This window comes from Merops nubicus, unplaced genomic scaffold (genome assembly GCF_000691845.1).
Source record: "Merops nubicus isolate BGI_N331 unplaced genomic scaffold, ASM69184v1 scaffold8818, whole genome shotgun sequence".
Lineage (NCBI taxonomy): Eukaryota > Metazoa > Chordata > Aves > Coraciiformes > Meropidae > Merops > Merops nubicus.
Window position 1 is genome coordinate 25,186 of NW_008626297.1, and position 14,742 is coordinate 39,927.

Below are 14,742 nucleotides of genomic sequence, written 5' to 3' on the forward strand. Positions count from 1 at the left end.
GAGAGTGATGTTATCTATATGGAATTTGAATTACTATTTTATAGCATCTATTACAAACCAAAGGAAGAGTTGTCCATGAGAACACCTGTCAGTCCTTGCAGCTCTTAAATAGCATGTTTGCTTTCTCAAAGTAATGTGCTGGTTGCTGTCCTTCCTTAGGTGAGGTGTTTCAACACCTAAAGTTACCTAAAGCTGTATGTAAAATAATTTTAAAAGCTGTCTTGATTTTTAATAGGCTGTCCTGCATTTTTCCTCTTAAGGAAGAAACAGCTAATATGCTGCTTGGGAACTCTTTTTAAAGAGTAAACCTTTCCATGTTGCCCCAAAACTTGTATTCTTTTTGTGTAGTAGAATTTTTGGGAACCATTCATTAAATATGGTAAGTGCAGGAGAGAAGCAGCAAGCAATGGCCTGAGCATTGGTGGAAGGGAGGTGGAGTTACCAGTAAGAAAACTCTGATGGGATGGGACTGTGTTGGGAGAAGAGGTTGTAGAAGTTCTGCAAGAAATGACAGTTAAATGAAATAAAAAAAAAAGAAAGGTGGCATGATTGATGTTATATTTAATTTTTACCTTACCTTCATGTTGCACTGAAGTGCTTTGTCAGATTTTACCCCTAAAATGGCAGTTGCAGAGACACATGGAAAGAACACTGGAAACTGCAAGAACTTCTTGATAAGAATGACATTTCACACATGAAAAATAATGAAGGTCTTGTGTGCAAAATATAAACTCTCAAGGTTTGGTTGCCATAAATATTTCTAGAAAGCTTTGCCAAATGATGAAGGATAATACTAGAAGGAAGGCTGGTTAGACATTTACGAAGCATTGCACATCTTGGGATATCTGTTATTTAAAAATTATTGCTCTTATTTACTAGTAAAAGCAAGTTAAGTTTCATGAAGGGTACTGCATATTACATTCTTGAAAGAAAAGTTACATTATGGTGATCTATTGATTGTTACCATGGGTACTTTGCAAATATGAAATAATTTATAGTCCAAAATGTAGTTTTTAAAGACTGAAAATCAGGAAATGTGCTTCATGTCCTGTGGTCTTACTGCTTTTTACTGCCTAAATGGCCAGGAAAGCATTTAGAGAAAATATCTTTTGCTTGATCTTTAAAGAGAGTTTTAAGAAGTACTTGATTTGGGTGAAAATGAAATTTCTGTATGAAATCTCATATTAATTTCTTCTTCAGAGAGTTAAAAAAAGGGTAAAACTTTTAAAGGTATCACTTTGATTTTGCTTCATAGGAAGAGTTAACGTCATTTTCTGAATTCTGATGATAAATTTATTGGTTGATAGACAAGCATATCAAACAATGTTTATACATGTAAAAGTTCACACAAACACAAAGATCCTGACTGTTCGTTTGTTTTGAGTACAAGGTTTGGATTCTGTAATTGCTTGCACTGGTTGATTTTTGTGTTTCATTAAATTCCCACTGGATATCTAAAGAGAAGCAGAGGCAGCTGGTTTGTGGTGCTCTCTCTGTAGGAACTCACAGGGGCTGGGCCGCGGTGCAGATGCGTCTGCTGCACGAGCTGGTGTACGCCTCCAGGAGGATGGGCAATCCCGCCCTGTGCGTCAGGCACCTCTCCTTCCTTCTCCAGACCATGCTGGATTTTCTTTCTGATCAAGGTATGAATTTTAAAAGAAAGAGATATTTGCACTTTATTCTGTCCTGCAGTCAAATAATGGGGCGTGGTTTGGAAAGTGCTCAGATGGAGAAGTGGAGAGCACAGGAATCGTGGAACTCTGCGTAGCTTGTTGATGGTGATCAGCTATACAGTGGTATTAAATATTGGTGTTCTGACCTTGGTGTGTGACATGTTATAACTAAAATAAAACTTCCTTTAATGTTTTCCATCTGTGGGTTGACAGGGTCAAGCTTAATTGCTCTGCTTCCTCTGTAAATATTAAGAATGTGATCAGAGGACTTTGTGTGTGCATTGAAAAAAAGAAATATTATTTTAAAATACTAGCAGCCTTCATAAGTGCTATTAGTGAAGAGATTGGGAGGAACTGAGGTTGAAAAGTAAATCTGGGAAATAAGTGTATGGTAGTTCAGAATGAATTTACCATGAGTTTTCTGCTGAAATAGGTTTTCTGACCAAACATTCATAGTGTGGATACAGAATTCATTGAAGGGAGTAGGCACAACCTTTGTCTCTGCATTTGAGACAAAGAACTTGTGGAAGCTGGAATTGCATTAGGTAGGGTTTCACTAGCCTTAACTTTCTGTAGATATCTGTGGTGTCTTTCAAAACTTTTTTTTTAATTCAACAATAACTTTCTGTGGGATTTATTAAATTTGTCAGTAGATGACAAAGGGCTGAGTGTGTCTGTGGATGATTGTCAGAAATGGTAATGATGTGTGAGGACCCTTTTGCTGAGGAGGGCCGTGCAGCATTTACAAAGTCACCTGGAAAAGCAGAAGTGCCAGCTGTTATGTCTGTGTTGTGTTTCTTAGGAAAAATATTTCAAACAGGTTGTTTATCATCCAGATTAGTGAGACTGAATTAGTGATGAAAGGTTTTAAAAAATGTTTTTGTAAGCTCAGTTGAAAGTGCTTTTTTCTTGCCCCCAAGTTGTTCTTTTGTTTACAGTAAAGAGATTAAGAGTCACATAATGTACTTTGTTTTTTTCTTTTCTCTGTTACTTCCTGGTGAGCTTTAGGTCTTTGCCTGCCAGTGAATTCCCTCTGTTTAGTGGCTCAAATTAGTAGTGGGGGAAGGAGAGGAACTGATAAACTGCAATAAATTATCTTTCTGTCTGTAGATCTTACTTGCTGTCAAAAGGTCCTTGGATTTTTCCAAGACTTTTAATGAAGCTTTGGTGATTTGTGTGGAAAGTTTGGCTGAAGACAAGGTTTCAAGCAGTTCTACCATGATATTGCTAATCCCTAGTTCTGGAAAGGTTTGCAGTCTTGACGAGAAGCAACCTCTGTGTTGTCTTCAGACATTTTGTCTGAGTAAAGCTTCCAGTTTCCTAAGACTTGTGATAAGCATGATGTCCAGTGCCTCTGAAAAATCAAACTAAACGTTCTCAAGTGTGTCTGAAAAGTAGCTGAATCTTTCTCCTTTGCTCCTGAAGACATCCCAACCAGAACTGGCTGTTGTGTTCAAAGTCTTTTATTGATAGCATCTTGCCTGGACACGCTTAGTGGTGTTCCAAACGAGCTGGAGTGTGGTTGACAGTGCCAGAAATGTATTTCTGCTTTGCCATTTTTTTTTCTGTAATTCTCCTGAGATTGATACTGTGTGATGTTGTGCAAGGGTCCATTTAGCACAGAAAATGACTAAATGACTTCAAATTTCTTCAAATTTCTAATATTCTGATGTTATAGAAAAAAAAATAGGAAAAATAAAGCAACAAAACCCCTTCAACCTTGGGTTGTAGTAAAGGACAAAAGATGATTTGAATGCATAGGATTATGCTACTTAGTATTTTAAGTCTGAACTCTTTCCTTTGTATTATGAGCTTTGAAAAGTATTGTAATCAGTATTCTTCTGAAACTTCCAAGTTTTTAACCAATGAAAGTTTTAATTAGGAAACTGAAGTAATACAGTAGCACTGGAGTTAAAGAATGCTAAGAGTTTATATTTTTCTGTGCTGCATAGAAAGTTGCCAAGTTAACCATTTATGAGATGGAGGAAAACCCACTCTTTTTAGATTAAGTTTTTACCTGAATGTGTTTTTTTTAAAATTTTTTAAAGCTTGTAACTGAAATGATATGTTAAATCTTACACTTGTATTTAGAAGTCAACTACTTTGCAGATCACCTTTGAAATCAGAACAAATAGAAATAAAAGCCCTTAAGCTGAAAGTTACCAGCTGAGCATTTGGCACTGGAACTTGATCTTTTAACCCTTTTTGTCTCTGGTTTAGCTGCCTCTAACAAACTAGAACAAAATAATATTCCTCTTTTTTGTCTAATCTAATTCTGTTCATTTACAAGTTCAGTTGAAGTTGAGATACCAGGACTTCAGAAAACAGAAAAAATGGATTTTTTTTCTCTTCAAGTAGAAGTTCAGAAGATGAAATTTAGTAGTTCCAGTGAAAGGTCCATTAATGAGAGCTCTTGCTTCTATTTGTGGAACACAAATGCAGAGTCAAAACTGTTCTGTGTTTAAAACAAATTTCTCTTATGTTTTAATTGAATGACACAATAATTATTTTAAAATACAATTTTTGTATATGTTTACTTGATTTACAATTTCCAACTGTACGGCCTGGCAAATCTGAATAAAAAGTATCATCAGGTAAATGGGAGATGTCAGTCACTATTCTAACAGCATGGAAGCTAAGATTTAAAACTAAGCCATTTAGTTACATAAATATGTAAAATGCCATCTTCTATTTAAGAAAAGGAGGTACCAAATTCTGCATAAAAGCTCTCTAATCTCAAGCCATTATGTTTTAATGTTAGGAAGCCCTTGAGAATCATTCTTTCTTTAAATAAGAATTAAAATGTGCAATTGCAAAGTTGCTTGGAACTAACTCTATCTCTTTTGCATAATGCTTTTTGAAACATAACACTGTGTGCACAGCACACACTGAATTTTATTGGAGTAAGGGGAAAAAAACCCCAATATTTTGTTGTGGGTCTTCATTGACAATATCCACACTGGTAGAAAGGACTGTGATTTGTATTGAGTGGTGCTGAGTTAGCTCATCTGTGAGGGTCTGTCTAAACACAGAGCTGCTTGGAAATGGCTGTTACCAAAAGGTGACTGCCCGCATGGAAACCACTCCCAGGGAGCGTGTCCATCACCCTGCAGGCTCACCTTCTGTCAGGTGTGCAGCAGGTTCCCAACTCCCATGTCTGCTGGTTTGCTTTTGGTGGCAAGGATCTCAGTGCACTGAGGTGACCTTTTCTCACCATTCATGGTATAGAGTGAAACTAGGAGTGCTTCAGCCTTTCTCTTTTTTTCTTCTGGTGGACGTGTTCCTTTCAGTACAGAGCCTCAGAGTTTGTCTGTTTGGTTATTTGGGAAAAAGTGTCCACTTTTCAGTGCTTCTCAGTACACCTCTGCCACTGAGATCTTCCTCTCCTGTGATTGTTGTGCTTTAGTTCTTCCCAGCCTCCTAATCAGATGACAGGCTTCACATCTGAGATCTTTACTGCTCCAGCTGTTATGTACTTAATTACACTAATGACTCTGTGATGATTCTGCCTTGCATTAAACATGCACAAGTAATTTTTCATCTGTTGACTGGTGTCCTGGATGTCTCTATTCTTGAGGTGAGTGTCAGTAGGTGATGGAAAGAACAGTAGTTCCTGAAACATCCCAGGGTTCTCTCCTGTCATTCCTGTGCATTCTTGGTTCTTATGCCTTGGACACCACTGTTAATTCCAGCTGCATCCTCTCTTACCCCATACTTCAGGGCAGAGCTTGATTTCCAAAACATTGGGGGGTTTGAGATTGTGGAGGCTAAAATGAAGGTGCACATGGGCCTTTTGACACCAGTTCTACCTGTTGATCCTGGATAGCCACCAGGCAAAGGTAACAAGACAAGTGACTTTGTCTTTTTTCTTCTCTGCATCATGGTCGTTGGTTTTGGATACAGCCTACACGACAGCCTGAGCTCTCCTGGGACCCTGTGTGCTTCACTAACACCCTCACTAACCAACTGGCTTGTCAGCACATGTACTACACAGCATTAGCAAGGTCTTTGGTATCTCAAAGCTGCTCCTATCATAAGAGATAAACACAGATACTCTTTACAAACCATGATCCATGTTGGCTGACAATCTGAAGAACAACCAAGTGGGCTCTCATGTATGTACACGTTGACCTTTCAACACCAGAGACCAGTAAGACTGAGAATACTATCACATAATTCAAGTCTTTCTGTGATGACCTTTGCCTTTAGTTTCTCCAGCAGCAGCAGTCACCAAAATTAAACAGGCTGAGTTCCACAGCTGTGACCAAAACCACCTGTCAGCTTGGCAGACAGTATACACTGGTTGTTCATTTTTGCTCATCTGTCAGTGCTTCTTTGCTCACTCAGTATAAGTTTTTGAACAAGTTGAGTTCATCTTTCTACTGATGCCTTGAAGAACTTTGCTTTAGCCCTAGCAAACTAAAAATGATATCCTGGGCCTCACTACAAATACCCCTTTGATAGAGGCATGTCCTCCCCAGAGTGGATACTCGTCACCTTGGCCACAGCTGTCAATTCTGCTGGAAGTCATGAAACCTTTAATGAATAATTTAACTTGCTCTGTCATCTCTCTCTTCAGCCAGAGGACAGACGAGGTCCTGCATGTGATGAAAGACTTAGACTTGGGGGGTTTCTTTGCTGTAGCTGGATATTTTATGTTCAGAAGCAAATGTTATCAAGGGATTTCTGTGTGTGGATTTTGGGTTTCAGTGTGCCTGCTTGTTCTATCTCCATACAGGCATTGTGCAGGAAATACCATGGGGTGTCTGAGGTTGTTATTTGGTCAGGAGATGTTTTTATGGTTTATCTCAGATAGTGACTGCGTGCTGTGGCTGCACTTGGTCAGCAGGATGATAGACATGTAGCTCTACCTAAGACAAAAGGTTTTTGTTCCTTTCAGAGGCCCTGAGTTGAATTTTCAGATGTGTATTTTCATTGATGTGATTCTGATCTCTGTGGTGGCAGAATTCTACTGCAGTACTGGCTATTACTTGGCACTTGAAAAAGCATGTGGCATGTTGATCCATGCCATGCAAACCTCAGAGGTTTCTAAATTTGGCTCCAGGCTGTATTCTCATGCAAACAATCACCTTCCAGAAGAGGCTTATTCTAAGCCTGTGCTGAGAGCATCCTCTCTGATGAAGAACTTCTGCCAAAACTTATGCTGAATGCTCTTTCAGTTCCCCTCATCCTCGAGATCAGTTGTGCTGGACTTGTCAGTGTTGGCTGCTCAGACCACTTTGATGCCTTGACAGCGTGGAGTTGTTGGTGGTTGGAGGACCAGGGACTGCATGCCAATAATCTGAGATGGCTTTCAGGACCTTTTAATCCTCCTTTCAAGACTGCTGTGCTCAGGTGATGGCTGACACGCTGACTGCTGAGGTGAGGTCTGTGCCTTTTCCAAAGAAGTGATGAGCCTGGGGGAAGAAAAAGGAAAAAAAATCCCCAAACCTTGTTTATCTTTAGAAATTATGGTTAAGCCTGGACTGATTGTAATTTGATGGTGTCAGACGTGAGGTTTGACAGCTCTTAAAATATGCCTTTCTATCTCACAGCTTGAAAGAGGAAACTATACAATATTTTATACACACTTTTATTTACAGAACAGATTGCATATACATTCACTTGGTGATATTAAAATTTCAAACTGCTAGGTGGAAATATAGAAAATGAGGAAGAAACTATGCTTTAAATTTTTCTTTTAAAAAAAGCAGTATATTAGCAGCAATGGAGACCAGACTGAATTTCTGCAGATCTTTACATAAAATGCTGTCTTGAATTTTACCAAAATACCTGGGAAAATCAAATGAAGCTGCATGGGCACTTGGTGAGAGATACTTCCCCACACAGATTTGACTAATTGAGATTTCACACAAGATTTCACTGAAGAAAGGCTAGAATAACTTATAAATAATGTTGCTAGTCTAGAGGATGGAAAAATTTAAAACCACCTTTTGTTTTAAAAGAAGTCTGCTGGAGCAACTGTATCTTCACCATGGCATATTCTGTCCTCTTGTTTACATCTTGCTATGACTTTCTCATTTCCCCACTCATCTTAGTCTGCTGTAGCAAGAGTTCTTGAGAGCTTCTGCTCATGTTTTTCAGTTTGAGCTGGTTGCTCACCATTGCTCCCCTCTGTTCACTGTTCCTCTTGCCTATTCCCATGGTGCTTCTCTGCTTTTTTTCCCTCCTGTTCTTAATATTAAGGTCACAGGAAACAAGATTATAAGCATTAGAAATAAAAGGTAAGATGAACAAATATGAACGTCTGATTTTAAAATAAACCACCTTAACAGGAGTATTAAACTTTGAAAGAGGAGATACATAAAAGTGAGGAAGCTAATGGGAAGAAATAAAAAGGAATGGTGTGTTTGCTGGTAGCATGGAGACTGCTTATAGGTGTCATAGTAGATGTTCAGTAAGTGTATTCTCCTTTCAGATAAAAAAAAACCAAAAAGCAAGGGTAGTTAAACAGCAAAATAAATGCACTTGAGGGAGGAAAAACAAGTTTACTGTATAAAAGTGGGGAATCTCTCCAAACGTAGAAAGCAGGAGGGAATGTCAGCCCTGATAAATTAAATGGGGGATGAGGAACATTAGCCCAAAAAATGATTTTGATGCATAACTGATGAAAGCTGGTACCTTCTTCAAACCTGTTAGAAGCAGGAAACCCACCAGAAGTGAAACATAAGTGAGGTATAAAAAGAGGTGCTGAGAGAAGGTTGGGTTGTTTCAGAAAATTTTGATCAAGGTTTTCTTTCTCTACAAAGAACAAATCTGTGCAGTTCTTTCAAAGTGTAGTTAGACGTGATTTACAGTGGGGAGTAATCTGAGCTGTAAATTAGTAATAGATTTCAGGTACTAGATAAATTTCAAAGATGCTAAAATTTTTAAATTAATGACTTGACCTGCTAACTGTTGCAATGAATGGATTTCTTAAATTGCCTTCATTTTCATTTTAAAGTTACAAATGGCAAATGCAGCTCTGTGCTATTTTAAAAGCTCACAGAAGGCTGGAAATTCTTCTGATTGAGGTGGGTGAGTCTTCAGTGTACATGTCTGCATCCTAGTCATCCTAAAGATCCTGGCCATCCCTGTGGTGGGTCTCACAAGGTGCATCACTCCCTTTACACACGTATGGCTCTCTCAGTGCTGAAGCAATAGAAGCAATAAGTTAATGAGATTATGGTATTGAGGAAATGAATGATTAGTCATGTGGCTTTTGCTTTTCAAAACAGTTGTAAAGAAGTTCTAAGAAACCAGCAAAAAAAGAAAGCACAATTTTTTGCTGAGCCAAGGTTTGTTACAACAGCTTCTAGAGTAGACCTGGCTGTGATCTTGTTTGTTGAGAGTGGAAAGTAAGAGATCTTGCACTGGAAAACTTCTCTCCTAGGATGTCTTCTCTACGCTGTCACAAGGAATCCCCTGAAGTATGTGTAATGTAGGCACCAGCTGCTTCGCTCTGTACCTTCTCTCCTTTTGTGCTGCAATGCTTGATAATAAAAATGTAGCCTGTTAGCACTTGGAAATGTTTTATAGTCATAAGGAACGTTTTCCCCGAGTACTGTGTTTAAATTAGGACAATATTTCTCCTTGGATCCTCTATAGTGTGTAAATTAATTTTTAGAAAGGTAAAAGTTAGTGATGTTAAGGGCTGAAAAGAATGAAGCTTTAATCAGAGTGAAGAGAGAATGCAAGGGAAATTAAACTTTGATGTAAACTTCCGAGCTGAAGTGAGGTTTCCTTAACTGACACTAATGAATGGTTTTACTGCTCTGCGTTGCCTTTTAGTTGACAAAGTGCCTGCAAGTTGGTTTTGCCTAACAAATGTGACAAAAGGGAGCTAGTTTGGTTGGTCTTATCAGAATTAACTGATTTCTAGATGGAGAGTGAAATCTTCCATATAATGACCAGGGAATATTTATAGCGGCATGGTAGGTTCTTAAACGTTCATTGGAAATCTTTTTACAGCTTCAGCATGTTGCCATATCTTACCTGTTTATGTGTATATATAAAACAATGTGTACATATATTTTAAAAATGTAATTGAATAGACTTGTCACCTTGTGTGTGTTCAATATATACATGATATAACAACAAATATATTAAAAAAAAAGCTCCAAGTTAAATGCTTTTTGACATGCTGTAATAAAAGACTTTAGAAATCGTACAAGTAGGAGGAAGCTTCTTAACTCTTCATAGTCACCATGGTACCATGGATTTTGCTGCTTCTCATCTTTTCATCTTTTTTCTTAGTAGTGTGCTATAAAACTTTAGCACTGTTACATCCATTTCTTTCCTGGGAGTTCTTTATCTGCAACACTTTTTCCTGCATTTTTACCCTCCCTCCCCCTCCCCTTTTTTTCCCCAGATTCAGAGTAGTAACAGCAGGATAAAACTCTCTGGGCATGTTTTATTCTTTTAAAATCTCTCTGGAATTGGTGTTTTCTAGAGACAAGGTGGCTTATTTAGTAACTTCACTCAAGTTGCTTTATTAAGAAGGTGTAATTTCTTTTCCTGAAAGACATGTCTTTTATACTATGTAGAAAGTAAAGGTTGCTAAGAGGAAAACCACAGTACCTGTACATGTTCATCTCTTTCAAATAATGATCTGCTTATCCTTGTGTTCCTTGAGTTCACTGGTTCACATCCTAATGCAGCAATGTTTTTTTTTTAAGTAGAGTTAATAAAGGAGACTGAGTAAACTACCAACAGCAATAAAAGATTTAAATTCCTTTATGAAGCACAAAATATGAAAACCAACATGGTTTTTTAAGTCATATGTTATTTGAAAGAAAAAAGAATGCACTGTGAATAAAATGAAGACTGCTTCAGATTGTCCAGCATTGTAAACAAACCTGAAAGTTTTTCACACATAATTGACTTCTGTTTAGAGTTGTCTGTTGATGATTTACAAACAAAAACTGCAGCTGATACCATATCCAAGTTTTTAGCTATCAGTCATTACAATAAAATAGTGCAATTCTTTATGACAAAAGTTTTTTCTTCTAATTTGTTTAAAGTCATGCATGAACAAAATGAAGGTTCCAAGCTTTTGCTCAAAAGTCCCATTTTCATGTAGTTACTTCTGATTTTTGGAGAAGCCTGATTTGATGAATTGAGGGAAGAGATACGAGTGTTCAAATGAAGACAAGTTGCAAAGGTTTTTGTTGCAGAAAAAAAGATTACTTTGGGAAAGACATACTTTAATTGGCAATATGAGGACATGAAGAATTTTTGCTGTGTTTTTAAGAGCTGATATTTTTATATTGAAGGAAGCTATTTTAGGAGGGTGCTATGCTAGCAAAAGTCAAATAAATTTTATATGACACCTAACAGACTCAAGGCTGCTCTCTTAGCCAAAGTCCAAATGAAGGCACTGTGATATAAAGTAGCACTTTATACATATAAAAGAAATATCCATCTTTAAAAGAGGAACATCCCTGTACTATGGTGAGCTCTCCATATGATGTCCATTAAATATGATTGGATGGGCTAGGGGTAAGGTCTAGGAGTGATACTGAGGGAAAGGTTTTTTCAAAAGGGTGGGAAAACTCAACTCATTTGAGTAGAGAGAGCTGGAAAGTTTTCATTGTAAGTTTTCAGACAGCTGTCTGTCTTTTCAAACAATTCATCTGTCCTTTTCTCAAGCAAGAGTCTCTTCTTGTATCACCAGTTGGGGCTTTGAAACTTTGAGTCATGATAATCCTCTCTGGCCAAACTTCTGTGACTTTGCATAACAGTATATTGGGAAAAATATCCTACAGGAATTAGTGTGTTCTTGCCATGTTCTGTTTCTGCTTCTGCTCCAAATACAAAATCAGATGTGTTTCACACACCACTGTATCTGTAGATTTTTATGAAGCCTATTTTGCACAGAAGCAGCTTTGCTGTAGTCCTTAATTTCCTCTTGTTATGGAAGTTATCCATGCTTAATTCTCTCTACTTCATGTTAAGGTAGGTCTTCTGATATTTCTTAACATGAAAAATCATTAATGTTCAGTGGTTTAGAGACTTTTTTGTATGTTCAATATATTTTTGTAGTATTCAGAGAATACAGATCTCTGAAGTTCTCGGGTATGGTGGAGAGCTGGATGCTGAGATTTTAATGGCATGTTTCTGAACTCTGACAAAGTTTCATGAGATTTTGTCTATTCATATTTTTGTGCTAGTTGTGAATTTCAAACTGGCTGTGACTTAATGTGTGCACCTTTTATGTAATTATTAAAAATCTTGTAATAAATGACCACGGTGTGTTTAGTCAATGTCTTCCCATTCTCTCTCTGTGGTGGTCCCCTTAAAAGCAGAAACCATTTTTCTGACACACACGTAACTCTTCTTTTTGTCTGTGTTGAAAAGACCATCCTCTTCTCTCTGCCCCTTCCTGCAAAGTCAGTAGTAAAGCTGATGGTCTCTTTTTTGAAGATTAACTTTTAAACAACAAATAACTGAGTCCTTTTGCTCTCATTTGCTTTTTGATGCGTTCATGATGATCTGTTCATGGCTGTGGGTAGTGCAGGTGAATTATTTTCTTGTTCATGCTCTTTTCCATGTCAAACTGAATTTTATTAGTTCTAGTCTCCACTGTTATTTAGAGATCTATTTTTCTTCATTTCTACAAGAAGCAGGATTCATGTAACATGCTGGCTGCAGGTGTCTTTCTGCTTTTCCCCACAAGAATAACTTCTGAGTCTATTGACAAAACATGGTGTGGGGAACAGGCCAGAGATGCTAATTTTGTGCCAGTTTCATCACTGTTGTTTATACATTAAAAAGGTAGATTCTAACAATGCCCTGTACAAGCAAAGAAAAAAAAAAAAAAAAACAAAAACATTAATTCTCACTTTTTTGGTCACTTTCTCATCCAGTTGGCCAGTGAGCTTCCACATGGTTCCTGTCTAGCTGATGACCTAATGAATATAGGCAGGGATCTGAAAAGTCTCTGTTCAGGTCAGTCTAAAATCCTAAGTGCAGAGGTTTCTTGCAGGAGAGAATGTTGGAATGAACAACCAGCATCCCGTGTGCTGCTTTCAAAGCAACTTGTTCAAGTATCAGGTCTCTGAGCAGTTTGAACTTGTGTTTATTTGCTCCATGTATTTTTCAGAAAAATATTAGAGATGCTGTTTGTTTACTAAAACTGTAGAAAATGGTGTCACTTAATATCAATCAGAATTAATGTAACAGAAAACCTGGTGGTGCTTGCCTGCAAATCAGAGGAAACCTGCTCTGTTCTGCTGAATTAAGCAACTGAAATATGGAGTTAGTGGATTGATCATGCAAGTCCTGCTAAGGCACTTCACTTACAACGTCAGCTCGCCTGTGGTGGTGAGGAGTGGTGTCCTGGCTGTGTAAGTAGCTTCTCACTGTCCATCTGCATCCAGCTGAAGCTAGAGTGGGGGCACTACCTGAAACGTCATGAAGACCTTTGCATATGTGCTGTAATTTAGTGACTGACTCCAAGGTGAGAAGTTTGTAGTGGTTACTGGCTATGAATACTCAATTTTGACTTGAGCTTTTGTCAGGGTCTTAACCTATTTTGTGGCCTTTTTGAAATCCTTTTTTAGTTTAAAGGATGATGGCAGGGTGATGCTGAAGACCTCCCTGGCAGCAGACACCATTTTTTTTATTTCTCTAGTTGTAAAAGGACTCACCAAGCAATTTTTTTAAGGAAATACCTATGTTTCTGGGTGCAGAAACTACCCTTTCTCTTGTTTTTTTCTGCTGTCAGACAGACTTCTCTGCCTTGCTACTTGTTCCTAGTAATTTATCAAGGAGCTGTTTGACTTTTTGCTCCCCAGGGAGTTGGGTAAGCCAGCTGGCTGCAGTTCTTGGGGGCTGACTGCTGCAGGAGGTCTCCTCAGACTTCTCCTTTATGAGCATTTTTTTGCTGTTTTCAAGGGGGAAGGTAAAACTCAGCTAGCACAAAGAAGCCTGAGTGCTAGGTTTTATTGTTAAAAACCACCCTGGGCTTATCACCAGGGGAATATTGAAGTCAAAAGGTTATTTGTATCCCAACTTCCTTTTTCAATATTTTAGCAAGTTGCATAAAGAAACAAAGTTGTTTATCTTCCAGTGTAATTGGCAGGTCAAACATGAAATGTTCCTTCTCTTCATTCTCCCTTGGTGTGGCTTGTTTTGCAAGGGACACAATGACTTGATCAAAACAATTGTTTGCCAGAGAACAAATGTTGGTTTTTTAATATTCAACTTCATTTTTAATGGGTAGTGACTAAGACCAAGTTGAGACACTTAAAACTTCTTAAAATATTAAAAAGCTAAAGTGTACAGTTATAGCAATTGTGCTTTTCTAAGTTTCTCAATTATCTGCCAAGGCATGAAGTGTTGTGTGTGACACTGTTACATCACAGCTACTGAAGTGCTTAAAACTGTTAGTCTCTAACTGAACTTCTTTCTTGCCTGGGTCAGATTTTTCCATGGCTCCATTATTGTAAAATACTGCTGCACGTTATGGTGAAACTTGCAGAAAGATGTTTCTTCTTCACATTTAGTAGCTTGCAGTCACAAATAGTTTTTAACTGTGCAGCTGAAGCTTTCAGATTTTTGTATTCTCATAGTAGAGGAATATTCGAAGCAACTTTGGGACAAAAAACAGTGTTCATTGTGTTGACATGAAGTAGTTAAGCAAAAAATTGCTAAGAGTATTAGTGAACTTGCAACATTTTCAGTTGTCAGAAGCCAAAGAAAGGTAATGAAAACAAATTAATATGGGGAATTTGTACTGTGGGGAAATGGTACTGTGAAGTTATCCTGAACAAACTGCGACGTGTGTGCTTGAGTGGCAGTGCTGACTGGGGCTTTGCTCAGCCTGATTTGCTTCCAGCCATTCTACAGCCCTGATCTTTTGATGCCTCTGGAGAGAAACTGGTGGGAAAAGAAAAAGGCAGTTACTCCAGATGAGAAAATACCCCATCATTTCTCATGCAGTTAATGAGTCTCTGTAATACCCACACCAGCATACCCAGTAGCATTTCCAGCTGCAGTGCAGCCTTGTAAAGCTGCTGAGGTGAATCCACAGGTCAAAGGGTAAGTGGCAATTGCTTTCCTGCTG

The 14,742-nt window shown here is 38.0% G+C and overlaps 1 protein-coding gene across 1 annotated transcript in view; it reads left to right on the forward strand.

Annotated features, from left to right (window-relative positions):
- The window catches only part of TRAPPC9 (trafficking protein particle complex 9), a gene marked incomplete at its 3' end in the record, with an annotated part of 45,231 nt that overhangs the window by 24,159 nt on the left and 6,330 nt on the right, over positions 1 to 14,742 (forward strand). The window contains exon 8 of the mRNA XM_008945947.1: positions 1,500 to 1,643. Within this exon, the coding sequence (XP_008944195.1) occupies positions 1,500 to 1,643 (144 nt within the window). The remainder of the gene's footprint in view (positions 1 to 1,499; positions 1,644 to 14,742) is intronic.